Genomic DNA, 27,787 nt, shown 5'->3' with positions numbered 1-27,787 from the left:
ATTGCCTGGGAAAGACAGGTTCTGGCCCAAAGTTTTAATTCATCAGGAAGTTTCAGTTCAGGTGATGATTTAAATACAATTTACAATTTATCATACGGCTGAACTCATTATTAGGCTACTGCAGGAGTGCCTACCATTCAGTGGATGTGTCTTTTGACCGTTATTGTTCAAAACTGCTCTATACCAAAACTACACTTCGGTATTTTTGGTGCACTGTATAAATGACATAGTCAATACCTGTAGTATTGGTAGAATTGTAGGGAAAGAAACTTCAATGAACATGTAAGGAATAAAGTGAAAGCCAACGACTTATCTTTGTTGTTTTTCCTTTGTTTGGTTGTTTGTTTTGCACGTAGTTAGAACCGAACATGATTCAGTGTTAGTCCTTTGTGTGCTTTATATTCTTCCATAAATTGCCTTTTGAAAGTAATAAAAATTAGTTGATCACGTAAACTCTGTGCTTTCATATAACAAAAGCAATTACTTTTGATGCAAGTACAGTTTACATGCACAAACATACAAAGTACGTATAATTATTGTCGTTATTTTGTAGTCAACAGAACGTCCTTCATCTTGATCAAAGGCAAAAGTTTCCTATTGTTACTGATAAATGTGAAAGTTATTTACGAACAGCGGAAACATGTTTTATGTAAGTTTGACGAAGTATTGAAGCGATGTTTGACATATTTTGTTTTGTGTTTCTTTCTTTTTATTTTAGCTTTTTGTTGAGGAAGATGTGTTTTTTAGCGCTGTATGATAAATTTGTATTGTTTTCTTTATTTTTACTATAACATCCCTCTGTTTCACATCACAAAATAATAATTTTCAAATAAAACCTGATTTAACGTTGACAATTTCAGTGTTATTGTAAATACTGTTTATTCTTAAGCTACGTTGAATAAGAATTTTCAATACGCTACCCTGCCCTTTATATATATATATATATTCACTCAGTTTCTAGATGGTTCACCGATTCTGGTTTTTAGGAGAATCTTGTAAGACGCTGATTGCATACGTAAAGAATGCGATCGTTTTGAGGTAACGACCTACAGGCACGCAACACACCCAGCGCACAGGTAACGCCGGTATGACCTTAACAGACCAAAGCTACTAGGAATACTACCGTAGTCTACACTTATCACTGTTACAGTAGCCTACGGTTGTTTTACATCTCTACTATTGCTATCTTCCATCAAAGTATCACAGTTGTTTACGAGTGCATGATCTCCTATTGTGACTGTACTTACTGCGCTGTGCGTTTGCAGGGACCTGCTGAAACTAGAGGAGGGCATGGGCGAGAAGGTGGCCATGTTCTTGCATCTGCTGCTGGGTTTCGTGGGCAGCCTGGTGCTGGCGCTGGTCAAGGGCTGGGAGCTGGCACTCATCTGCCTCATCTCGTTGCCCATCACCATGATCGCCTTGGTCACCATCAACATCGTCTCGTCCCGCCTGGCGCGCCGCGAGCTCGAAGAATACGCCAAGGCCGGCTCCATCGCCTCCGAGGTGCTGGGCGCCGTGCGTACCGTCATAGCGTTCTCCGGGCAGGCCACTGAAGCGGAAAGGTACTAGAGCGAGTAGCATTTGCCGTTCTTCAGTACATCACTAGCTTAGTACCTGGCGTTGCCCAGGTATGTATTTCCAGTCTTCTACTAGTCCGTGTCCTCCTTGCACTCTCTCAGTCGATCTCCATCACCTGCTCTCTGTACCCATCTCCTCCACCCCCCTCTCTGATCATCTCCTAATGCCCCTCTCACTGTCATCTCTTTCTCAACCTTCCTCTCTCAATCTGCGCCTCCCCCATTTGTCCATCTGCTCCTTCTTCACCTCTTCCTTCCTTCTGTAATTCCTTCTCCCAAGCACTTTCTCAGTCTCCCCTTCTATCTGTCCACCTCCTCCTCCACCTTCTTTCTCTCCACCTCCTCCTCCCCTCTCCCTATTCATCCCCTCCCCTTTACTTTCTGTGTCCATCTCCTCCTCTCCTCCATCTCTGTCCATCACTTCCTATTCCTCTGTTCATTTCCTCCTCTCCCTTGGCAGTTCATCTCCTCCTCCCCCATCGCTCTGCCTATCTCGTCCTTCTCCTCTCTCTGTCCATCTCTTTCTCTTTCCTTTCTCTGTCCATCTCCTCCTCTCTACTCTTTCTGTCCATCTCCCCCCTCTCATACCTCTGTCCATCTCCTCTTCTTCCTATCTGTGCCTATCTCCTTCCTCTCCCTTATTATCTACCCATCTCGTCGTCCTGCTTTCTCTTTCCAAGTTGTCGCACTTGCTTCAGTAGGAGGCTAGTGGTTATTACCTCTACAGTACTTCTTTCCATATTGTAGCTAATATGTGTACCAAATTTGATTGAAATCGCTCCAGAGGTGTACGATCAGATTTTTACACGTGGCTTTGTTCTCATACGCACATGTCAAATATATTTCACAGATATTTAACATATTTTATACGTATTTGTACACGTATTTCACCCACATTTCTAGCCAATTTCGCCCTTCAGTTTCATTTTTATGAAACTTAATGTTTGTGACGTCGCATCTCCTGACCTTCCTGCTATACAATGATATAATTTCGCAGGTCCATTCAGTGGTTCATGTGCCTTCTGTGCGAAAGGTATTGTGAATAGAGTTGATAGTAAAGAAGTAATTAACTAAAACTTCATGCATGATGCGACATTTTACCAAGCGCCTCAGTGTTTATGACTTCGTATCTTCTGAACTATGTATCGTACAATTATATACTTTTTATAGGTAAATTCAACGGAAAATTTGGATATTATGTGCGAGAAGTGTTGCGAATCAAGTTTGTGTTAACGAAATAATAAATTTAAACATCTCGCATGATGCAGTAGTTATTTACATTTTCAGTGTTTATGACGTCATATCACCTGATGTAAGTGTCTTACAACGATATAATTTTTCTGGGACGTTCAATGGTATAAGTGAATATTGTCTGAAAAATGTCTCAGGGTATAGTTGGTAGTAAATAAATAATAAATTATAACATCACGCTTCATGTGGCAGTTTTACTGTATTAACAACGAATATGTAGTTAGCGATAAGCTGCTTTTCTTTCATCACTTTTATGGGGTCGTCAGCGACGAAAGTTTCTTTGAGCTATGCTTTCTGCATGAGACATACGTTTAATATACGTATATAAAACGTATATAAAATGCAGAATGTAAGAAGGATGGGAGTGGGAGTGATCCAGCAGGGAAATAGACAAGCAGTACATAATGGTAAACGTTAAAGAAATGAATTACATGGAGGAACGTTAACATTTTTATTTACTTTTACGTTTTTAGTTACAGTCCACTTCTACACCATACAACATTCCTTCATCTGTCTGCAGGTACGAAAAGAACCTCGTGTCCGCAAAGAACATAAACATAAAGCGCAGCTTCTTCACGGCTCTGGGTTTCGGCGTGCTGTGGTTCTGTATCTACTCCAGTTATGCTCTGGCCTTCTACTATGGAGTGGGGCTGGTCATCAAGGAAATCGGCTGGAACTACGAGGACAAGGTGTACACCCCCGCCACAATGATCACGGTGAGTTGTTACAGCAGGGGCGGCACACCGCGAAAATGGGATTGTTCAGGCATGTTTCGCCGCAGCTCATTTCCTCAGAGAAATCCCTAAAACATCTAAGAAAAAAACATACAAGAAGAACACTATTTGTTCTACTCTGGATCTGGTGATACTGGTCTAAATAGGACACAAAATAGTAAGCACTATCTTTTCCTAGAAACATACAGGCAGCACGGTTTAAGCTGTAAAAGTCAATAGTACTGTCGGCCCAACAAAGAATGGGTCCAACACAGCCAAGAGAATGATATTAAGGGATAAATCAGTTCATAAGTGCCGTGGTCGCAGTAATATCATAGCTGTGGCGCGAAAGACCAACGAATCAAGATGTTACGAGAGGGATCGTCCACAATATAACTCATCGACCGTAGCGGCAGAACAATCTTCGTGCACGTTATAGACTTCGTCTTTGGTGATTCACCACAGGCTTCAGCACTGTGTAAGGACCATCAGTGTCAAGCTGGGACAAAATAAACATTAGTTACAAGATATTTATTATTTTCTTATCGCAATTAGTGAAACATTTTAGATTTCATTCACCATCGAGCCATTTGGAGCCTACATCGACCAGATAAAACCTTAAATCGAAGCGAAATCTGGATCTTTAGTACATAACAAGTGTACTAACCAACAAGCTGAAGTTGTGATCTGACTTAAGCAGCTCAGTGTGATGATGTTCATACCATTGAAAGAATGAATAGCTGTGTGAGAGTAGTTCCGTGGTAGCACAAACTCACGTGTTTGTTTAAGAAACCGACATGCGTTGGGAAGTTGTGTATGGTCTTCAATTATGGGTGTCTGCAGCACACTCCAGTGCGTTGAATAACCGGTCAGTGTATTCAGTGTAGCCGGCCGTTGTGGCCGAGCGGTTCTAGGCGCTTGAGTCCGGAACCGCGCTGCTGCTACGGTCGCAGGTTCGAATCCTGCCTCGAGCATGGATGTGTGTGACGTCCTTAGGTTAGTTAGGTTTAAGTAGTTCTAAGTCTATGGGACTGATGACCTCAGATGTTAAGTCGCATAGTGCCTAGAGCCATTTGAACCATTTTTTAATCAGTGTACTAAGCGATTGCGATTACACAATCGGATCTTTGCTTTATTTACTTTATTACCGTATTGAGACCTCTCTAAATGAATCCTACAAACAGTCTCATTCGAAAATGACCATGAATTTTACAGTATACTAACATCGAGCAGGTGACGATTTTTGTATCATGAGACATCTTGCTGTAGGAAAGTAAGCGGAAATGACACCTTATTTGTCCTTGTGCCCAGGTTTTCTTCTCCGTTATGATGGGTTCCATGATGTTCGGTATGGCTTCGCCGTACATCGAGGCTTTCTCCATCGCAAAAGGTGCAGCCGCCAAGGTGTACAGCGTGGTGGACCGGGTGTCTCCAATCAACAGCATGTCTGAGGAGGGCGACAGGCTCAAGGAAGTCAACGGCAACGTGAGCTTCAAGAACGTTCACTTCGAGTATCCGTCTCGCAAAGGCGTCAAGGTGAGCGCTTCATACACTGCCGCCTTATCGCCAGTGTCAGTTTCACAATTTATGAAACTGGGCATGTACCCTTCAAGTGGCACGTAATTGTTGATGTGTTTATACACTGAACAATATAGTTTGTATATAATTTATAGTGGTTCTAGATTAGCGATACCATCACGTATTAAGACGTGAAAATTTTTTGATATTTGGAAATTCTTTGTACTTACCGCCATTTTTTCCGTTTTCCGTCGTTCCTAAGTTACTTCATAATTCATGGAAGTACTTTCCGTCCTTACAACTTTGCAGTTTTTTTGTTGCCATACGCGTTTCGCTTCTTTCATTTACAAAGCGTTTTCAGTGGCCAGTAATACATGCATCTTGTATTAGTCGCAAGTATATTAACATGATACGTTTTCTCAAGTTTTTCTCTTATTTATCTGGTGAGAAACAACTTATGCAGTATCCATTTCGTGTGGTTAAATTATCGTTTGGTGTTGCTAGTTCATGCGTGTGGCTCCAGAGATGTTGTTACTCGGTTCCCACACTCCAGATAGCCGATTTACGGTGGTTTTTTGCCCACATTTATTACAACGCTTCACGTGCATTTATCATTCATTGTTGATTGTTTACAATGAGTAGTGTAGCCAGCTGTTTCTGTGCGTATATCTTTTGTCTTTTGTTTGTGTTTGTGTGGTTTGATATCTGTTCATTTGTTCGTGTGTGTGTATGTGTGTGTGTGTGTGTGTGTGTCGATGAGAGAGAGAGAGAGAGAGAGAGAGAGAGCGGAGAGAGAGGGATTCATTATTTATTTGTTTTGGTTATGTTTCAAATTTCTGTTTGTTATTGTATTAGTGGCTAACATGATCAGTGAGTTATTGCTTATATTGATTTGGTCAAATTTCTTTCTTTTTCATTACAAGGGTTCTCCATATATGAAAATTTTCCTGTAATGTGAGGAGTTTAGTCACTCTAATAATTTTCATGTCTTGGTCCATGTTCAGTGGTTCATGTCCATGTTTTATCAGCTGTTCAGCAACAGCAGAATGGCTATTTTCCTACTTCGAGGTTTGCGTATGTTAAATGTAAGCGCAGGATCCCGCGACAGTGGCCGCGACCAACAAAATACTTCTGGATATGTGACCGCATTGTCAGCGTGTAAAGTTCCCAGACGTTTCGGCCGCTGTTGCAAGTGGACTGCTCTAGGGTGTTTTTGCCAACTGCTCAATGAGGAAGGTTCTTGTTCTTATATCCTCAGTATCCTATCAGACTACAATAACAGTCTCTTCGGTCTGTATATAACAACACTAACGTTCGACACACAATGAAAAGAGCAATTGAAATGTCGTAGTAAATGTGGATGAGAAAAAGAAAGCCGGATATCGGCCATCCTGAGTATGGGGAGCGAGTAAACATATCTCCAGCACCACCCAGATGGACTAACAACACTGAAAATCGTAAGTAACACCAAACATTAATTCAATGTCATGATGCCTGTGCTACAAAAGTTGTTTCCAACACGAAAAATAAGAGAAAAACATGTGTGAAAACGTATCATAGTGACATAGTTATAACTACATCATAATGTATTTATTATGTATGTAAAAACGAACATGTATTACAGGCTACTGAAGATGGTTCATAAATAAAAGAAGCGAAACGCTTATGGCAACCAACAAACTGTCTTTCTTTTAGCTGCAAAAATGGAAAAACCTCCACGAATATTTAAAATTATTTTGGCATAAGACGACAGGATAGAAATCAGTAGCATGGCAAAGATGTTTAACGATATTATCCACATTGAGACCCAGCGTTTCACTCAAATGAGAATACCCGAAGGCCAGAGCGGCGCGTGAACTTACGTCTCCTTTATATTACACTAGCAACCCGCCTCGGTTTCGCACGGGTAGAAGGAAGTATTTGTGGCCGGAACACCTGTCGGGCGTAGCGGTAATATTTCTTTATTTTATTTATTAGTTTTTTTTACGGATCACTGCGTAGAGTTATGATTAAAAATCAGAGAACAACGCTGAGTAAGTGAATATGATCTTTCATATTAATTAAAAGGTTTAAGCAGTTCACGCCACCTGACGGAATACTGTAGAGCGTAAAGGCATGAATGAACTATCAGACCGCAACCGCAGCCGTGCATCGAAGACGCCGCGATTATCAAAATCTGTAGTTGCTGATACTACCCTCCACATACAGACAGAAATTCTGTGATCCGATTGGGATTGGATTCCGCTACTTTTCAGTTCTGAGGCATATGCTAGACGCCAGTCCCGACAGGTATTCTGCTCAAGCTTCGCTACTGTTACATTGGCGGCGGCTGAACCGCTACGTGCATTGTGATCGTTTTCACAGAGGCATTCGACGTAAATTCCGAAAAATATTTATAAATTAAATCCGTGAACTTTCCTCGTGAATCAGTCTATCTATCAGACAAAACAGGATGAAAACCCCTACAGTAGTTTTTGAGATTAGCCCGTACATACAGACAGAAGCGAGTAGGGAACTTGAATTTATCCATCTAGAGAAGATGTACTGCAGCTTCTGTGTTTGTGTGCTGTGCAGATTCTGCGAGGACTCAACTTGACCATCAACCGTGGGGAGACAGTGGCCTTGGTCGGCGGGTCCGGCTGCGGAAAGTCGACGTGCATTCAGCTGGTCCAGAGGTTCTACGACCCGCTGCAAGGCTCGGTAAGATCACAAATGTGTAATCCCAGTTCCTACTCACTTTCTAAAGTTGTACTAACATTATTTGATAAATAGTTATTTCACTTCAGCCAATTTTGGTTTCACACACAATGTAGCCACTACACGTTGGACCATTGCACATTAAATAAAGAACCGACTTTTCCTTACTGAAGTGCAAATAGGGTTACAAACACCATCAGTGGGCCACCGTGCGATCAAACATCTTATGTTACTATTTCGAAGGCCGATTACATGTTACGAGCAACAAATGAAAAATGACTTTCATTGCTCGAGGAAAAAATTAGAACTAAACAGTTTTTAGGAAATATTTTAAATGAAATCGTTCTGATTTTGGCTGTTTAAACGTTATTTATTGCGACTGCAGTTTCGACATGTGGTCATTTAGAAGCATTCTGAAAGCAATTAGTCGTCAAATACAATACACCTAATTGAGAAAGTGACAAACATTGAAAGTGAAAATTTTAAAGCTCCTTATGTGGGTATTGTAACCCACTCAACAATATAAAGCTGTCACCGCTGTGTAAGAGCAGTTGCGTCTGGTGTTGTGTATTTATCTGCTGTTCCATACAATGTACACGTGTCAAAAGCAGTTGAAATAAAGGTACAAAAACCTAAGTTTAAAACGTAGCAGCCGTGCTACGTGGATCGTAAAGGCGGCAAATGAGTAAATATTCAGAGAGTAAGTGATATGGAGTGCAGAGATGCTAATGTATGGACTCCATATCACGTGATGTGTGAAATGTGTGCGTAGAAATAGGAAAAGTGGCAGAAATATGTGTTAAATAAAAAAAGGAATCGACAACAGAGACTGAGAATATATGTTAAAAATGAGTAAAAATACGAAGGTACTACCTAGTCACAATAAAACAGTACCCAAAGTTTTAGGAAACAGCTTGCGTACAGACACCTAAAATGTACAGATGCAGCTATTAAAAAATTGATGTATCAGCTGTAGCGGAATGCACAAAACAGTAGCAATAGAAACACTTCATGAGTAAAGAAAATTTTCGAAAGTGGGTTTTCCTGGTTTCGTAGTGATTCAAGCACACCTCGAATATTAATAAAACATCTAATTCACTATGGACCAGTAGTTAAAATGCTGTAACTGACAATTTGAAAGTTTTTACAACACAACTTTTATTTACATGAGTCTACATGGAAATGACTGAATTACAACGAAAAGTCACAATCCCAAAGCCAGTAAGAATTTCCTACTAGAGGCAACAAAAGATAACTTCTAAGTTTCACACAAGAGTCCGTGGTAACACAAATACACTTAATTCCAAGTCCTATTCCGCTGGCGAAGACGTAGTCTTCCGTGGCGACATCTTTGAGGTCGGTATTCGACGTCCGGTGCTGGTTCTAGCCTTTAAATAGTATAGGCCAGCCTATCAGATGTTGGTGTAGTAATACTTCCCGCAGGCCATTTCGAGCTCCCTCTGCAGGAAGTAGTGCGCGGAATGTCTGTTTCCAAAAAAGTCGATGTTTACCATTGCTTACGCCTTGCGTCCTGTGTGGTGTTAGATGTGTTGCCGGCCCACAGGGTCTACCTTGGCGACGGCGTAACACCCCTCCCCCCTTGGAAGAGCTGGAGCGGCACGGGCGACCACGGGGAGAAAGCACCAACGTAGCCAGGTGCCGTAGGCCGATCGGCAGCTAATTCGATCTGAAGGAGGCGGTGGAAACCGGCTTCCGGTAAGTTGGGTGCTGCCTTCCGCGCGATGCGGAGGGAACGTGGTAGCGGTGGCGGTTGCGAGGCGACGGTGGGTTGGGCAAGCGGCATGGGAACGTCCGCGTAGTCCAACCGGGGCGGCACCGAAGAGGGGCCGAGAAGTGGATCCCGGGGAAGGTCCCGGGGTTGCCCCAGGTCCAGAGAAGGCGGCGGTGGCGTGGGACTCGCAGCCGGCGGCTGTTGGCCATTTCCTGGAAGATCCCCCACTAACTGAGGAGAGGGCAGCAACATAGGCCTCACAGAAGGGGCCGGCAACGGGAGAGAGAGAGAAGCCGGCGTTTGGGGCTGCGGATGGCCGAGGAAACGAGGTCGGAGTTGGTTGCGATGACGTGAAACCACCCTGTCGTCCAGGCGGACGTCGAACAGTTGTCGACCAGAGAACGACCAATGGCAGCCACTGAGGCCGGGACCCGTGGAGCCGAATGAATATCTGGAAGCGTCGGGCCAGGTGCAAGGTGGCATCTGCGGCAGGAGAAGATGGAGTAGCGTCTGAGGCTGGTGACCATGGAGCAGCTCGGCTGCTATGGTCCTGTAGGAACTGAGAAATAATGTAAGAGCGTCTTCCGGAGAACGGTCCTGCGTGTACTTCTGCATCCAAATTTTAAATGTGCGAACAAGGCACTCCACCCCGCCATTGGATTGTGGATGAAAAGGCCGGGTAAAGACACGGTGAGTAACATTATCGTGGCAGAATTTGGTGAACTCTTGACTGCGAAATTGCGGGCCGCTATCAGTGACCAAGGTGACGGGAAGGCCGTCTATCTTGTACAGGGCCATGATAGTAGTCTCCGTGGTAATAGAGGAGCATCAGACAATGAAAGGGAAGTGGGAGTAGGCATCCAACCCAAAGAGGCCCGCGGTGGCTGCGTTGTTGACCACAAGGAAGGTAACTTCCCGGCGAACTGATTTATACAGGACGGAAGCTGTGAACTGACCCAAGAGAGCAATCGCTTGCTTATTGTAAGTAAGGAGGCGCCGAGGTGCGGCGTCAGGGTGGGTGGGGGAGGGGGGTGCCCCAATCTTCACATAAGGGGAATAGTTGATCAGTGAGACTGCTGCTCTGGTATCCACCTGGACCTGCAGCGGCCGACTGTTGACCTAAACGTTGATCATCAGCTTGGAAGATCCCGAAGATTGCACCTGGTTGACGTCGATGAGTATAGGCCTCCGACGGTCTTTGGCTGGAGGAGGAGGAGGAGGAGGCTGCCGAGATCGGCAGACCGAACTGACATGTCCGTTACGGGTACACACTGTACAATACGCCCACCTATCAGGGCAGTCTTCCAGTGCATGGTCCTGAAAGCATCGTGGGCAGGACGCTAGCCGGAGGGGCTGGTGGCGCTGGCGAGGCCTCTGTGTACCGACACTCCACGCCGGATCCGAGGAGCCGGCCGAGGTTGCGAAGTCCTGGACAGGGCAGTCGCCCTGCCGATGCTGTGCTGAACCTGGGGGCCAGCGCCGGTCATCGGAATGGATGGCGGCGATGTCTTCGACCTCCACCAGCGATGCGACAGGCTCCGAGGCGTCGTGGTCTCGGAGGGATGCTACTTCCGCCCAGGATTCCAAACGCTTGTCGACCGCCGTAGAGACTTCGTACTTGAATGCCAGATCAATGATCTCGTCCAGAGTAGGATCGTCGAGTCTGAGGGAGTCGCGTCGGAAAGTCGAGTCAGGGGCAGCGTGGATGAGGTGGACCATCTCGTCCGCGTAGGATCCGTTGGAGACCCGTGTGGTGAAGTGACACTTCCGGCTGAGACCTTGTAGTTATGCTGCACACTGGCGGTAGGATTGGCCTGCCTTCTTGCGACACTGGTAGAATTCGACCCTGGCAGCGAACAAGTGGAACTGTCGCCGGTAGTAAGCTGTGATAACCTCACAAGTCTGGGAGAAAGTCAAAGAATCTGGAGGCTGAGGTTGTAGTATCGTCAAGAGAACATATACTTTGGGCTGGTATCAGGACAAAAAGTAGGAACGACGAGCAGCCTCTTGGACAACCTAGTGGATGTGAAAATGCTGCAGGAGCCGCTTCTCGTATGTTTCCCAGTCCTCAGTATCCTCGTTGAAAGTGGGAAACTGTGGGGGAGGCGGAACCGGTTGGTTTTTCAAGAGTTCCGTAAAGAAACGTTCCTGCGTATCCTGAGATTTCTGAAAAAAACTGTTTAAAACCTTGTAGTAGGTAGTGCACACTTTGCATCAGCTGCTGAAGCACTACTTCGGCCATGATGAAGAGACACGCAGGCACAAACTCGTCGCCAGTTGTGCTGTAGCTGACAATTTGTAAGTTTTTTCAACACAACTTTTATTTACGTGAGTCTCCATGGAAATGACTGAATAACAACCAAAAGTCACAATCACAAAGCCAGTACGAATTTCCTACTAGATGCCACAAAAGATAACGTCTAAGTTTCCGACAAGAGTCCGTGGTAACACACATCCACTTAATTCCAAGTCCTATTCCGCTGGCGAAGACGTAATCTTCCGTGCCGACGTCCTTGAGGTCGGTATTCGGCGTGAACTGACGTCCGATGCTGGTTCTAGCCTTTAAACAATATGAGCCAGCCAATCAGATGTTGGTGTAGTAATACTCTCTGCAGACCATCTCAACTCTCTCTGCAGGAAGTAGCGGACGGAATGTCTGTTTCCTAAACAGCCGATGTTTACCCTTTCTGACGCCTTGGGCATAGACAACCTCGGTCCTGTGTGATGTTAGATGTGTTGCCAGCCCCCAGGGGCTACCTTGGCGACGGCGTAACATAGGACCTCCAGTGCACTGGTGGAGCTGTCACTTGTACTCAGGTAATTCATGTGAAAATGTTTCCGACGTGATTATGGCCGCACGACGGCAATTAGCAGACTTCGAAGGCGGACTGGTAGTTGTACCTAGACGCATGAGATAATTCATTTTGGAAATTATTAGGGAATTCAATATTCCGAGATCCACAGTGTCAAGACTGAGCCAAGAATACCGAATTCCTGGCATTACCTCTCACCATGGACAGCACAGTGGCCGACGGCTTCCACTTAACTACCGAGAGCAGCCGCATTTGCGTAGAGTTGTCAGTGCTAACAGACAAGCAACAATGCGTGAAGTAACAGCAGAAATTAATGTGGGGCATACGACGAACGTATGCGCTAGGAGAGTGTGGCGAAACTTGTCCTTAATGGGCTCTGGCAGCAAACGCCAGACGTGATTGCGTTTTGTAACAGCACGACATCGCCTGCTGTGCCTCTCCTGGACTCATGACCATATGAGTTAGTCCCTGGACGACTCGAAAACCGTGACCTAGTCAGATGAGTCCCGATTTCTGTTGGTAAGAGTTGATGGTACGATTTGAGTATGGCGCTGACCCCACGAAGCTGTGGACCCAACTGTGGCACTAAGTAAGCTTGTAGTGGCTCCATAATGGTGTGAGCTATGTTTACACAGAATGGATTGGGTCCTCTGGTGCAAATGAAACCATTCTTGACTACAAATGGCTATGTTCGTCTTCCTCGAGACCATTTCCAGCCATTCATGGACCTCTTGTTACGGGTGACAGTGCGCCATGTCACCGGTCCACGATTATTCGCAATTCATTTGAAGAACATTCCGGATAATTCGAGCAAATGGTTTGGCACGACCGACATGAATCTCAACGAACGTTTATGGGGCATAATTGAGAGGTCAGCTCGTGCACAAAATCGTGCACCGGTAACACTTTCGAAATTGTGGTCGGCCATGGATGCAGCATGGCTGAATATTTAAGAAGGGGACTTTCAACGACTTGCTGAGTCTGTGCCACATCTAGTTGCTGTACTACGTCGGGCAAAAGGAGGTTCGGCAAGCTCTATATTAGGAGATATACCAAAACTTCTGTCATCTTAGTGTACATGTCTGGAGCCGTGATACACGTTGAATTCCCCGCAGCCGAAACCTAACACGCCGAGGGGTCAAATCAAAATAGAGTGCAATATCGCCTAGTAATTCGTTAACGGCAGCAGTGGAAATGTTCTGCTGTGTCATATCAGTTCACAAGAGTTAATAAGTCAACGGGCTTTTGCCATTTTGTTTTAAGTACTCTACTGGCCAGTCAGTCACGCAACACACATACACATATACCAAAAAAGAGTGAATACAGACATTTGGTCTTCATGTTATTGTCTAGGGCAACATTATCGCAGAAACAAATTAAAACGGTTCCATCCTCGTTGTCCCGACTAAAGTTTTTACTTTACTTTGCTTATCAGAGAAATGCCGCACGTGGTACTTTCTCTACACCATTCATCCTCCCCAACGTTCAATACTCCCAATTTTGTCGGGATGTAAAAGGTGCAAAATAATGTCTGGTTTTAGGCTAGGCAGTGCCCAAACGTAAGACGGTTGATCGAAGTGACTCACGAAGACGATAAGTTCTCTCTTCCAAATACTGTAAGCAAAACGCAGTCAACGATTCCGCTATACGATGGTCAAGATACCATAACTCGAGAAAACTTCAACGACCACATCTCTTCCAGGATTTCACAGTTTGATTACTGTTCTCTTAGGTTGTTCGCAGATGATGCTGTAATTTACCGTCTAGTAAGGTCATCCGAAGACCAGTATCAGTTGCAAAACGATTTAGAAAAGATTGGTGTATGGTGTGGCAGGTGGCAGTTGACGCTAAATAACGAAAAGTGTGAGGTGATCCATATGATTTCCAAAAGAAATCCGTTGGAATTCGATTACTCGATAAATAGTACAATTCTCAAGGCTGTCAATTCAACTAAGTACCTTTTCAGTTGGAAAGACCACATAGATAATATTGTGGGGAAGGCGAGCCAAAGGTTGCGTTTCATTAGCAGGACACTTAGAAGATGCAACAAGTCCACTAAAGAGACAGCTTACACTACACTCATTCGTCCTCTGTTAGAATATTGCTGGGATCCTTACCAGGTGGGATTGACGGAGGACATCGAAACGGTGCAAAAAAGGGCAGCTCGTTTTGTATTATCACGTAATAGGGGAGAGAGTGTGGCAGATATGATACGCGAGTTGGGATGGAAGTCATTAAAGCAAAGACGTTTTTCGTCGCGGCGAGATCTATTTACGAAATTTCAGTCACCAACTTTCTCTTCCGAATGCGAAAATATTTTGTTGAGCCCAACCTACATAGGTAGTAATGATCACCAAAATAAAATAAGAGAAATCAGAGCTCGAACAGAAAGGTTTAGGTGGTTCGATAAACCCTCTGCCAAGCACTTAAATGTGAATTGCAGAATAATCATGTAGATGTAGATGTAGAAAATAAGAATTAGGAGAAAGTAACGAGACTGGAATTAACAGGCTAATTAGCTAAGGAGACAGCCAAGTCTAAAATAATTCTGGAGGACTTCTAAGGAGGTATAGCACAAGTGGCGTTCGACAAGTAATGCAATACATTTTTTCCACCCAATTTCAGTAGAAAAATGCGGAATTTATTGTGGAATATCATGGAATATTCCCACTTAAGCAGGTAGAGTTTCATAAAGTTCCGATAAGTGGCGCGCTATACGTAGCCTTCAAAATGGCGACTACAGCGGAGGAGCGTTCCAAGCAGGGAGCTGTCAGGGAGTTTCTTTTGGCGGAAAACCAGAGCGTCGCAAGTGCTTGGGGGATATCTAAGAAGAACTGTCAGTAAACAAAAGCAAGGTGTGTCGTAAGGCGAGGCGTACATTATAGCAACAAGGTCGTGCAAACCCGTACGATATCCCGCATGACAGCCGGCTGCACACATTTGCATCTCCTTCCATACTGAACGTGCGGACACTCTCATTCGAGGTGATTGACGGATCACAATCAGACACCTCGCTGCACAACTAAAGGTCTCTGCTGGTAGTGCTGACACACTCGTCGACCAGGTGGGGTACTTAGAGGTGTGTGTGTGTGTGTGTGTGTGTGTGTGTGTGTGTGTGTGTGTGTGCTAGGTTCCTTGCCGCCAATGCACCTTCCGACTTCCATCTATTTGGCCCAATGAAGGATTAACTTCGCGGAGCACAGTACGTGAATGACTGGGAGGTTATTGACGCAGCAAGACGTTGCCTCCGACGTTGACCAGTAGAGTGGTACCATACAGCTACACAGGCTCTCACAACAAGCTGGCGTAAGGCAATCGTATTACACTAAGATTATGTTGAAAAATACAGTTTTTTAGCCAAAAGAGTGGGAAAAAATGTGGTTTGTTGGAATCCTGAATAAAACCAACCCGTTTTCGGGAAAAAAGTGTTGCATTACTTACTGAACGTCCTCCTTATAATGATGTATGTTGACTACCTCCACAGAGCAAAGAAATCATGAATACCACACTTGTTAGATAACGCCCAGGATAGGTAGGTGAAGAATGGGTGTGAACAAATGGTTAATCGGTGTAAAGAACACAAAATTGAGAAGGGAAGAAACACAAACATTCTAGGAAATAAACTGTTCGTGACACAGGAAATGAGGAGAAGTAGGAAAAATGACGAACAAATCTAAATGAAGTGGGAATCCCTGAAAGAAAGACGTAGCTCTCAGGAGACCCTGTTCGTTAAATTTAGAGAACCAGTGTTCGTCGACGACTGTGTGACCATCACGCTGTAACCAACGTATGTTTCGCATAGGAAACGTGAGAGGGAGGCATTTCGACGATCATCTTTCCCTCGTTCAAAACGCTACTGAAATGTGAATGAAAACAATATCGACACGACGTACTCTCCGCCAAGCTCTGTACTGTGGCTTGCGGAGTATTTGCGTAGATGTAGAAATTTATGGTAACTGGAGAGTGGAAATAAATCCACGCCAGAGATGCTTATTTTCTGGAATATAATAGCTCACTGCTGGCTATGGCCCTGTAACACTGGTCTTCTTTAATGACGACGTTCTGTTTTATTTTTAACCGTATTGTGTTTCTTTGAGATGTTCAGAGTGCTAATGGTGAAAACCAACGTTGAGGCGGATGCTGGCGTTTGCACACAGGTGGAGTTGGATGGCCACGATATCCGGAAGCTGAATGTTGGCTGGCTACGGTCGCAGATTGGCGTGGTGGGACAGGAGCCGGTACTCTTCCAGACCAGCATTGCAGAGAACATACGCTACGGACGAGACGGTTCAACCATGGAGGAAATAATAGAGGCAGCCAAAATGGCCAACGCGCATGACTTCATTTCCAAGCTCCCGCAGGTAAGCTATAGACGTATGCTGCTATTTACCAAACCATGGTTCGCATTTATACAGTTACTACTTTTTCTACCGTTTCGAATCTATGTTTCCTCTGTTTATATAACGTGTCAATGCTTCCCTTTTGTTTCTTCAGTGCTCAGTACAATGTTCTGCAGGGTGGTGAAAATAAAAGTGGTCTGGAGAGCAGAGTTCCAGGCCACAAAGAAACACAGTAGAGGAAAGTAAATATAGAACTAACCTGGTTAAACATAGATACAACGAAGGTAGCTGCGAAGAAACCGTGGGTAAGAGAAGAAATACTTCAGTTAATTGATGAAAGAAGGAGCTACAAAAATGTTCAGGGAAATTCAGGAATACAGAAATACAAATGGCTGAGAAATGAAATAAACAGGAAGTGCAGGGAAGCTAAGACGAAATGGCTGCATCAAAAATGCGGAGACTGAGAAAGAAAAGATTGTCTTAAGGACTGACTCAGCATATAGATCAAAACAATATTTGGTGAAATTAATAATATACAGAAGAATAGAAAATAAAATTGTGGATGAGTTGGATGACGATCAGTTTGGCTCTAGGAATGGTAAAGGCACCAGCAAGGCAATTCTGACGTTGTGGTTGATAATGGAAGCAAGACTAAAGAATACATAAGACACGTTCATAGGATTTTTCGACCTAGAAAAAGCGTTCGACAATGTAAAATGGTGCAAGATGTTCGAAATTCTGAGAAAAATTGGGATAAGCTACAGGGAGAGGCGGGTAATGAACAACATGTACAAGAGCTCAGAGGGAATAATAACAAAGGACGGCCAAGAACGAAGTGCTCGATTAAAACAGGGATGTAGTCTTCCGCCCTTACTGTTGCATCTGTACAGCGAAGAATCAATGGTGGAAACGAAAAGACCTGGAGAAGAATTAAAATTCAAGGTGAAAGGATTTCAATGATATGATTCGCTGATGACATTGCTATCCAGAGTGAAAGTGAAGAAGAATTACACGATCTACTGAGTGGAATGATCAGTCTTATAAGTACAGAATATGGATTGAGAGTGAATCGAAGAAAGAGAAAATAAAAAGAAGTAGCAGAAATGAGAACAGGGAGGAACTTTACGTCAGGATCGATGTTGACGAAGTAGATGAAGTTAAGGAATTCTGCTACCTAGGCAGCAAACTAACCAATGATGGTCGGAGCAAGGAGGACATCAAAAGCAAACTAGCACTGGAAAAAGCGCATTCCTGGCCAAGAGAAGTTTACTACTAACAAACACAGACCTTAATTTGAGGAAGAAATTCCTGAGAATGTGCATTTGGAGCACAGCATTGTATGGTAGTTCAAAAATGTTCAGATGTGTGTGAAATCTTATGGGGCTTCACTGCTAAGGTCATCAGTCCCTAAGCTTACACACTACTTAACCTAAATTATCCTATGGACAAACACACACACACCCATGCCCGAGGGAGGACTCGAACCTCCGCCGGGACCAGCCGCTGTATGGTAGTGAAACATGGACTGTGAGAAAACCGGAAAAGAGAAGGATAAAAGAATTTGTGATGTAATGCTACAGACGAATTTTTTGGATTGATAACGTAAGGAATGAAGTAGCTGTGCGCAGAATCGATGGAGAAAGGAATACGTGGGAAACACTGACAAGGAGAAGGTACAGGATGATAGGACATCTGTTAGGACATCAGGGAATGACTTCCATGGCAGTAGAGGGAGCTGTAGAGGGAAAAACTGTAGAGGAAGACAGAGATTGTAATGCATCCAGCAAATAATTGAGGACGTAGGTTGCAAGTGCTACTCTGTGATGAAGAAGCTGGCACGGGAGAAGGATTCGTGGCGGGGCGCATAAAACCAGTCGGAAGAATGATGATTCAAAGAAAAGAAAAAAGAAACGGGCCATAACAGATGTTGAAAGGGACTACCACTCGTCTCTTGGAACTTTCGGGCCGTGGTTCGGAATAGTATTTGAGTTGATAAAAAAAGAGACTGTTATCCTATCTGACGCCATTTACGGACTAAGCGTTGCATGGCACTCTTTGCTGGCTCTTCGACACCATTAAACGTCTCAACATACAACTGACCACACAGTTTCCACTACTTTGTTGTCACGTAACTTTCCACAACGAATACCCGCTGCTCCACTGTGAGTACCGTCGTCCCCTTTGCAGCGCTCCCCTGACACTGTCACTGCCCACAATACGCTCTAAACCCGTGTGAATCACGCGGTGGAGGTACACATGTGCGCGTCACGGGGTGTGGTTCTACGCATACATACACGTCCAATCACATCCAGTCATCCGATCCACTTTTATTTGCCCCACCCTGTACAAGCTCTCCTCCACTGCACCTTTCATTTTCTATACACATAAATAATCTGACGGACAGGGTAAGCAGCAGTCTGCGACTGTTTGCTGATAACGTTGTGGAGTATGGGAAGGTGTCGTCGTTGAGCGACCAGAACGACATCAGATGACTTAGACAAAATTTTTAGTTGGTGGATGAACGCTAGCTAGTTCTAAATGAAAAAAAACGTAATTTAACGCAGATGGGAATAAAAAACAAATCTACGATGTTCGAATGCAGCGCTGGTAGTGTGCTGCTTCACACCGTCACGTCGATTAAACATGAAATGGACTATAGTAAGGTATACTGGAATCATTTTAGTAATGTGTGGTTCATCTGTGAAGGAGACCGCGAATAAGACACTAGTGCGGCCCTTTGTATACTGTTCAAGTGTTTGGGATCCGCACAAGGTTGGATCAAAAGAAGACATCGAAGTAATTCTGAGGTGGTCAGCTGGATATTTTACCAGTAGGCTAGAAAAACATGCAAGCGTTTTGGAGGTGCTTCTGGAACTCTACTGAGAATCACTGGAGGAAAGGCGACGTCCTTTTAGAGAAGCACTGACGAGAAAATTTAGAGAACTGGCATTTGATGATGGCCGCATAATGATTCTACTGCCGCCAACGTACATTTTGCGTAAGGGCCACGAAGTTAATACACTACTGGCCATTAAAATTGCTACACCACGAAGATGACGTGCTACAGACGCGAAATTTAACCGACAGGAAAAAGATGCTGTGATATTCAAATGATTAGTTTTTGGAGCATTCACACAAGATTGACGCCGATGACGACACCTACAACGTGCTGACATGAGGAAAGTTTCCAACCGATTTCTCATACACAAACAGCAGTTGACCGAAGTTGCCTGGTGAAACGATGTTGTGATGCCTCGTGTACCATCATGTTTCCGACTTTGACGAAGGTCGGATTGTAGCCTATCGCGATTGCGGTTTATCGCATCGCGACATTGCTGCTCGCGTTGGTCGAGATCATATGATTGTTAGCAGAATATGGAATCAGTTGGTTCAGGTGGGTAATACGGAACGCCGTGCTGGATCCCAATGGCCTCGTACCACTAGCAGTCGAGATGACAGGCATCTTATCCGCACGGCTGTAATGGATCGTGCAGCCGCGTCTCGATCCCTGAGTCAACAGATGGGGACGTTTGCAAGACAACAACCATCTGCACGAACAGTTCGACGACGTTTGCAGCAGCACGGACTATCAGCTCGGAGACCAAGGATGCGGTTACCCTTGACGCTGCATCACAGACAGCAGCGCCTGGGATGGTGTACTCAACGACGAACCTGGGTGCACGAATGGCAAAACATTTTTTCGGATGAATCCAGGTTCTGTTTACAGCATCTTGATGGTCGCATCCGTGTTTGACGACATCGCGGTGAACGCACATTGGAAGCGTCTATTCGTCATCGCCATACTGGCGTATCACCCGGCGTGATGGTATGGGGTGCCATTGGTTACACGTCTCGGTCACCTCTTGTTCGCATTGACGGCACTTTGAACAGTGGACGATACATTTCAAATGTGTTACGACCCGTGGCTCTACCCTTCATTCGATCCCTGCGTAACCCTACATTTCAGGAGGATAATGCACGACCGCATGTTGCAGGTCCTTTACGGACCTTTCTGGATACAGAAAATGTTCGACTGCTGCCCTGGCCAGCACATTCTCCAGATCTCTCACCAATTGAAAACGTCAGGTCAATGGTGGCCGAGCAACTGGATCATCACAATACGCCAGTCACTACTCTTGATGAACTGTGTACACGCCATCCAAGCTCTGTCTGACTCAATGCCCAGGCGTATCAATGCTGTTATTACGGCCAGAGGAGGTTGTTCTGATTTCTCAGGATCTATGCACCCAAATTGCGTGAAAATGTAATCACATGTCAGTTCTAGTATAATATATTTGTCCAATGAATACCCGTTTATCATCTGCATTTCTTCTTGGCGTAGCAATTTTAAAGGCCAGTAGTGTACTAGAGAGATTAGGGCTCGCATGGAGGAATAGAGACAGTTCCTTTTCCCTTGCTCTGTTTTCGAATGGAACAGGAAACCTCATTTCATACGTTATCTGTCCATTTAATGTTTAGCATCACGTAATCTGTGATATTGCAAACACTATACTTTTAATCTTTCCACAGTTGTGACTGCGTTCCGCCTACAGTTACGGGAGCGATGTTAATTTACAAGCAATTTCTGTTGCACTAAATATGCAGTTAATGTAGTCCTTTCCTGCACAAGCATCGACCTTTCCCTCAGTATATTTTAGTTATCTCACCGTTAATAAAATAGCTCCCCTGAAAACAGAACATAATTCATAAAGGCACCAAAGCGTTCACCACTTGGTTGTTCTTGAAGCTTCTGAAGAATTTAGTTTTATTTCTCAGAAGCAACAATTATTTTGTATCGCAGCCATTTGATGTATAATGGCGGTTATAATGCAAAATATAGAGACGTATTGTTTACGATTTTGTCTCTTTCTTGAGTGTATTTCAGTCACATGCAGCACGCATTTTCAATTGCCACTACATGTTCATTACACTTGAAATGTGTCAGACTGGCGCCAGCCCGTCGTTTAATTTTTCAGATTACGCTTGACCAGTCTTCGATGATGCGGTAGTGAGACGGAAACCAGATGACATCTTGCTACGTCCATGAGAGTGAAAAATTTATGGAATGTTACGCACGCTTTGAGAAAAGCCTATACACGACTTCCTGGCGTCGGACCATGGAGCTTGTTGAACCAATTGTTCAAGAAAAGATCAGTAGATGATGCCCAAATAATTAGACGGCGTGGGAGATCGGAAGTCGTGTTCCGAGAAAAGCTTTGCTCCTATTGGTCAGGGCTGCAACGTTTCACGAGTGTAGGAATTTGCCGCCAGATTATTAGGATTCTGCATATTCATATTATCGCGGCGCAAAGACTGTTCCATAAAATTTCTTCTTCTGAGAAGTTGAATTAATGCGGCTACACTTCCGAAATTTTGTGGAACTGTTAGAATTTTGTATAACTTGAAAAAGTAAGTGATTGGCTAGCAGTTAAATAGACTATTAGGAGGAGGGAGGCAAATTTTTGTTGCGTGGTATCCAGAATATGACTAACACCGGAGTAGAGTTATTTTGGAGACAGGTAGATTTTGGATTCGGGATGAGAGACATCGATTGCGACTTCAGAAACTTGGGTTTAGACTTAGGAAGACAAACCTTGTTTCGGAGACTTGGAAAGTGGCCATGGCTCTGGAGATTTTGGCACTTGATTTCGTTTCTCCGGATGGCGGATGTACGATTAGTGCAAATTCTCGTGAGAAGAAGTACGGTAAGATCACGCTGCCAAGATGAATGGCGGATGAGAGTGACGAGAAAGATGTAGCTGTGTTTCTTCGTAAAGTTAGTGGGGGTCGTTTTAGAGTTATTCTGGGTACTTGGTGCCTCACTCATGGTTCGGGCGCTATTTGTTCCTACATTTGAGTTTTTTTGCGCCACAGTAGATGGAGTCAGTCATCATTTCCGATGCCGAATCACTTATTGGATTTATCTCAGAGGATTAAGTACCAGATACCTTTCTCTACCCTTACCACTTGGATGTTGCCGTTTAGTGCTTATACTTAAATTATTTTATTGCAAGTATCTGTGTACCAATTATCTCTTACCTCTGTAGGTTTGTAGATGATACTTGGTTTGGAGGTGATAGGGTACCATTTCTGAATCATATTGGTGTTTCTGTTTCCATTATTATAACAAAAAATTATGGTCAAACTAGACCTATCTTTAATTTCAGCATACAGGTGAACTCCATAGCTTCCTTTATTACCACTAATTTCTGTTAGGACCACACCCTGGACTCATCTGTTAGGGCGTCGTTGCTTCCGTTACGCAGTTTTTCACTTCATACCCGAGTCCGTGTGGGACAATCTGCATATCGTGGGGTTCATTCTGTGCAGATCAGAGAGGCGTAGTTTACAATTAGCCGTAGCATAATGGCGTCTTACACACTGTAGGTGCAGCATATCTGAACCGTTCGAAATGACACAGTCATGTCATTGTATCTTCAATGATTCAAGTACATCGATTAGTTCTTTTCATTTTAGTGAATTTCATTCCTGAATTATATCGTTGATTGTTAATGTCATAAACTATCGGTGGTCTAAAAGTCACATAAGAGTAGAATAATATTTAATTTCTCTTACTTCCAGTGGGGATGTTGAAAGTAATGGGAGAGCATTCGACGTTCCTATCATGAACCTGGGTTACTGGTCAAGGCATCTCGTGTTGTTTGTGAAATGTAGCTTTTCCAGTGGAGTGAGTAACGGTTAGCCGTTAAACACGTTGAAAATCAGTTTAATCATTACAAGAGGATGTTTTCACAATCATCTTCCGCCATGGTAAAATGGACTCACACAGGCGAGTGGCTCTAGCAGACGCTGGGACACTTTAGCTGCCTATTGTGATACATCAGAGGTGCGATACCGCACGCCATTGTGCAGATACGACGAATGCAGTCTGTGTTCCATGGTTTTAACATTTTGTTTTGAGTCATCGGTATTCTTACAGGTTTGCTTGCTCTCTTGTGACAGTCTCTTCCACCTGCACTTATACTTACACCGTACCCAATTAGTTCGTGAATGATTCCGATATATGTCTGCCCTAGTAGTTTTTACTCCCTACAGTTCCCTCTGCCACCAAGGAAATTAATCGCTGGTGTCGTAACACATGTATAATTATACTCTTCCGCCTTTTGTCAATCTTTTGCGTATCTATATCTACATCTACCTCTACACATATACTCTGCAAATCACATTTAAGTGCCTGACAGAGGGTTAATTGAACCATCTTCACAATAATTCTCTGTTATTCTACTCTAGAACACCGCAAGGAAAAAACGAACACTTATATCTTCCCGTGCCAGATTTGATTTGCCTTATTTTATTATGATGGTCGTTTCTCCCTGTGTAGGTCAGCGTCAACAAAATATTTTCGCACTCGGAGGAGAATGTTGGTGATTGAAATTTCGTGAGAAGATCTCGCCGTAACGAGAAACGCCTTTGTTTTTAACGATGTCCACCCCAAATCCTGCATCGTGTCCATAAAACTATCTTCACTATTTCTCGATAATACAAAACATGCTGCCCTTCTTTAAACTTTTTCGATGTACTCCGTTTACCCTATCTGGTAAGGATCCCACACCGAGCAGCAGTACTCCAAAACAGGACGGAAAACGGTAGTGTAGGCAGTCTCTTTAATAGATCTGTTGCATCTTCTAAGTGTTTTGCCAATAAAACGCAGTCCCTGGTTCGCTTTCCCCACAACATTTTCTGTGTGGTCTTTCCAATTTAAATTGTTCATAACTGTAATTCCTAAGTATTTAGTTGAATTTTCTGACTTTATATTTGATTGATTTATAGTGTCACCGAAGTTCAACGGATTCCTTTTAGTACTCATGTAGATGATCTCACACATTTCATTATTTAGGGTCAATTGCCAATTTTGGCACCTCACTAATATCTTTTCTAAGTCGTTTTGCAGTTGGTTTTGATCTGATGATGACTTTACTAGGCGGTAACGACAGTGTCATCTGCAGACAACCTAAGACTGTTGCTCACATTGTCTCCTAAATAGCTTATGTAGAGAAGGTACAGCAGAGGGGCTATAACACTACCTTGGGGAACGCCAGAAACCACTTCTGTTTTACTCGATGACTTTCCGTTAATGACTGCGAACTGCGACCTCTTTGACAGGAAATCACTAATCCGGTAGTAATAATTGACATGATATTCCATAAGAACGCAGTTTTATTACAAGCCGCTTATGAGGTGCGGTGTAGAAAACATTCTGGAAATCTCTAAATACGAATCAAATTGAAATACCTTGTCGATAGCACTCAAAACTTCGTGTTTCACAAGAACGGTGTTTTCTAAATCCGTGTGTCAATAGATCGTTCTCTTCGAGATAATTCATAATGCTCAAACACAATATACGTTCCAGAATCGTGCTGAATATCGACGTTAACGATATGGGCCTGCAATTTAGCGGATTACTTCCGTTGCCTTGCTTGACTATTTGTGTGACCTGTGCAACTTTCCAGTCTTTGGGTACGAGTCTTTCGTCGAGCGAGCGATTGTATATGATTGCTAAGTATGGAGCTATTGCAACAGCATACTCTGAAAGAAACGTGACTGCTATCGAGTCTACACCGGAAGACTCACTTTTATTAAGTGATTTAAGTTGCTTCACTACTCCAAGGGTACTACTTCTAGGGCAGCTGTTCTTGATTTGTGTGGCCGAGCGATTCTAGGCGCTTCAGTCTGGGACGTGCGACCGCTACGGTCGCAGGTTCGAATCCTGCCTCGAGCACGGATGTGTGTGATGTCCTTAGGTTAGTTAGGTTTAAGTAGTTCTAAGTTCTAGGGGACTGATGACCTCAGATGTTAAGTCCCATAGTTCTCAGAGCCATTTGAACCATTTGTTCTTGATTTGAATTCTGGAATACTTACTTGGTCTGTTGTGGCGAAGGAATTTCGGAAGGCTGTGTTTAGCAACTCTGCTTTAACAGCACTGTCATCGATAATATTTCCATTGCTATAGCGCAGAGAAGTCATTTGAATGAGTATTGTCGCTAGCATACTTTACATTCGACCAGAATGAGAGATACTTAATAAGCATCTCGCACTGAAGTCTGCGCCAGATTTCGAGTTTCTGTCAAAGATCACCAATCTTGGAGATTTTGCGTTCGTTTAAGTTTGGTACGCTTTTTTCATTGTTTCTGTAACAGTATTCTGACCTGTTTTGTGTGCCGCGGGGGATCAGTTCCATCGTTTGTTATTTTGTTTGGTATAAATCCCGCAATTTCTTTCTTCACCGGTTCTGCGGAGAACCTCATTCCTTACCTTCTTCCAGTCCCTTAATTACCGACATCCTTCTGTGGCACAACATCTCAGACGATTCGACTCTCTTCTTTTCCGGATTTCCCGCAGACCATATTCTCTACCATGCTATACGGGAAACGTACATTCTCAGAAACTTCTTCCTCAATAGTAGACATCTTTTAAACAGGATTTGCCTGTGCTAATCTGCTTTTTATGTCCTCCTTGCTTCGTCCGACATGTGGTATTTTTCTTCCAAGGTAGCAGATTTCCTTAACCAACAATTTCGATGTTAAGTTTGACGCTAATCTCATCTGCTACTCATAACTTTCGTCTTCCTTCGGTTTAAGTCAATAATTTTAATGTTAAATTTTCTCACTAATTTCATTTCTGCTAATCGTCATGATTTTTGTCTTTCTCCGGTTCACACTCAATTCGCATTCTATACTGATTAGACTGCTCATTCTGGTCAACAGATCGCGTAATTCTTCTTCACTTTCACTGGGGATAGTAATGTCATCGTCCAATAGTATCTGGACATCCTTTCATCTCGAATTTAAATCCCACTCTTCAAGCTTTCTTTTATTTCAGTCATTGTTATTTGGGAGTATAGATCTTTCAATAGGGACGAAAGACTGCTTCTTATACACTCTTCTTAATCCAGGTACTTCTTTCTTGTTATTCCATTCTTGTCAAACCCTCTTGGTTCTTGTACTTATATACTGCTGACCGTCTTTCCCAGTACTTTATTCCTATAGTTCAGATAGTTTCGAACGTCCTGTAGCATTTTACACTAAATAATGTCTTTATTAGTTCAACATATGATATTAATGATAACAATTCCTTATAGATATTGTTCAGTCGGTCCTTATCTGGTGTCGTACTCTCCACACAGCTGTAGATGTTTATGTTTTTTTTTCTTTAGATTTTTAGTTGTGTGAAATAAAGCTTGCTACAGGCTACTATTCGCCTATCACAGAGAGCCTGAGAGGTTCCCACACTAGATAGCCGTTTTCCTGTATCGGATCATTCGGTGCACATCGGTGTTCACAGCAGCTGCATGTAGACGGTTTTTTCTGTGTGGCTTTCAGATTTAGTTGATGTTATGATCATTTTGTCGACAGCAAAACGCTGAAATGCCTAAACATACAAAATTCTCTTCATGTTGAGTATTGTACACTGCCGGGAAATAAAAATCCAACATCCTCAAGATAAGGTCAATTTATTGATAACTGTGAGAGTATATGAGAGAGCAAATGATACACGCAAGTGACAGTAAAGGATGTCCAAACAATCGCATCAGAGCACAGTGTACCCTGCTCTGGCAGCAATGGAGGCGTGTAGTCTCACATGTAAATGATCACAAAGGAGCAGAATGGCATCCTGCGAAAGATTCTCCCTAGCATCTTGCGACTTAATTCGGCAATGGTTCTTGCAGACTCTGGAGAACAATAAGTTTCCAGTTCATCATGTCTCATGTGTGTTCATTTGGTGAGAGATCTAGTAATCTTGCCGCCCGGGCAATTGTTTTACACGACGAAAAGCGCGATGCCTCATAGTATCCGCATATGGACGTGTATTGTCTTGCTGAAAAAGCGCATCACCTTTTTTCGAAGAAATGGCAGTAGCGTGGAAATAACATCCTTTGCAATGTTGGAGGCACTGGTTACCTTAGCCCGCAGAGACATCAAATATGAACGCGAGATGTCACTAATGGCCCCCAACAGCATGGAGCCCGGAATGGGACATGTGTGTTGTGGGCGAACACATTCCAGAATAGGCAGTTTACCAGGTCTAGCCCTATACCTGTACATCCATCACTCTTATACAGACAAAAATCACTCTCGGTAAGGACGATAATAGAGCGCCGTACCACTCTGCAGTTGACTCTTTCACG

General features: G+C 43.6%; 1 protein-coding gene across 1 annotated transcript in view; it reads left to right on the top strand.

Annotated features, from left to right (window-relative positions):
* LOC126252987 (ATP-dependent translocase ABCB1-like) overlaps window positions 1–27,787 on the top strand; it is a 180,700-nt gene that overhangs the window by 62,203 nt on the left and 90,710 nt on the right. The window contains exons 6-10 of the mRNA XM_049954014.1: window positions 1,266–1,562; window positions 3,349–3,544; window positions 4,853–5,077; window positions 7,634–7,759; window positions 16,459–16,662. Coding sequence (XP_049809971.1) covers window positions 1,266–1,562; window positions 3,349–3,544; window positions 4,853–5,077; window positions 7,634–7,759; window positions 16,459–16,662 — 1,048 coding nt within the window. The remainder of the gene's footprint in view (window positions 1–1,265; window positions 1,563–3,348; window positions 3,545–4,852; window positions 5,078–7,633; window positions 7,760–16,458; window positions 16,663–27,787) is intronic.

This window comes from Schistocerca nitens, chromosome 4 (assembly GCF_023898315.1).
Source record: "Schistocerca nitens isolate TAMUIC-IGC-003100 chromosome 4, iqSchNite1.1, whole genome shotgun sequence".
Taxonomy (NCBI): Eukaryota; Metazoa; Arthropoda; class Insecta; order Orthoptera; family Acrididae; genus Schistocerca; species Schistocerca nitens.
This window is presented reverse-complemented; position numbering and strand designations above follow the sequence as displayed.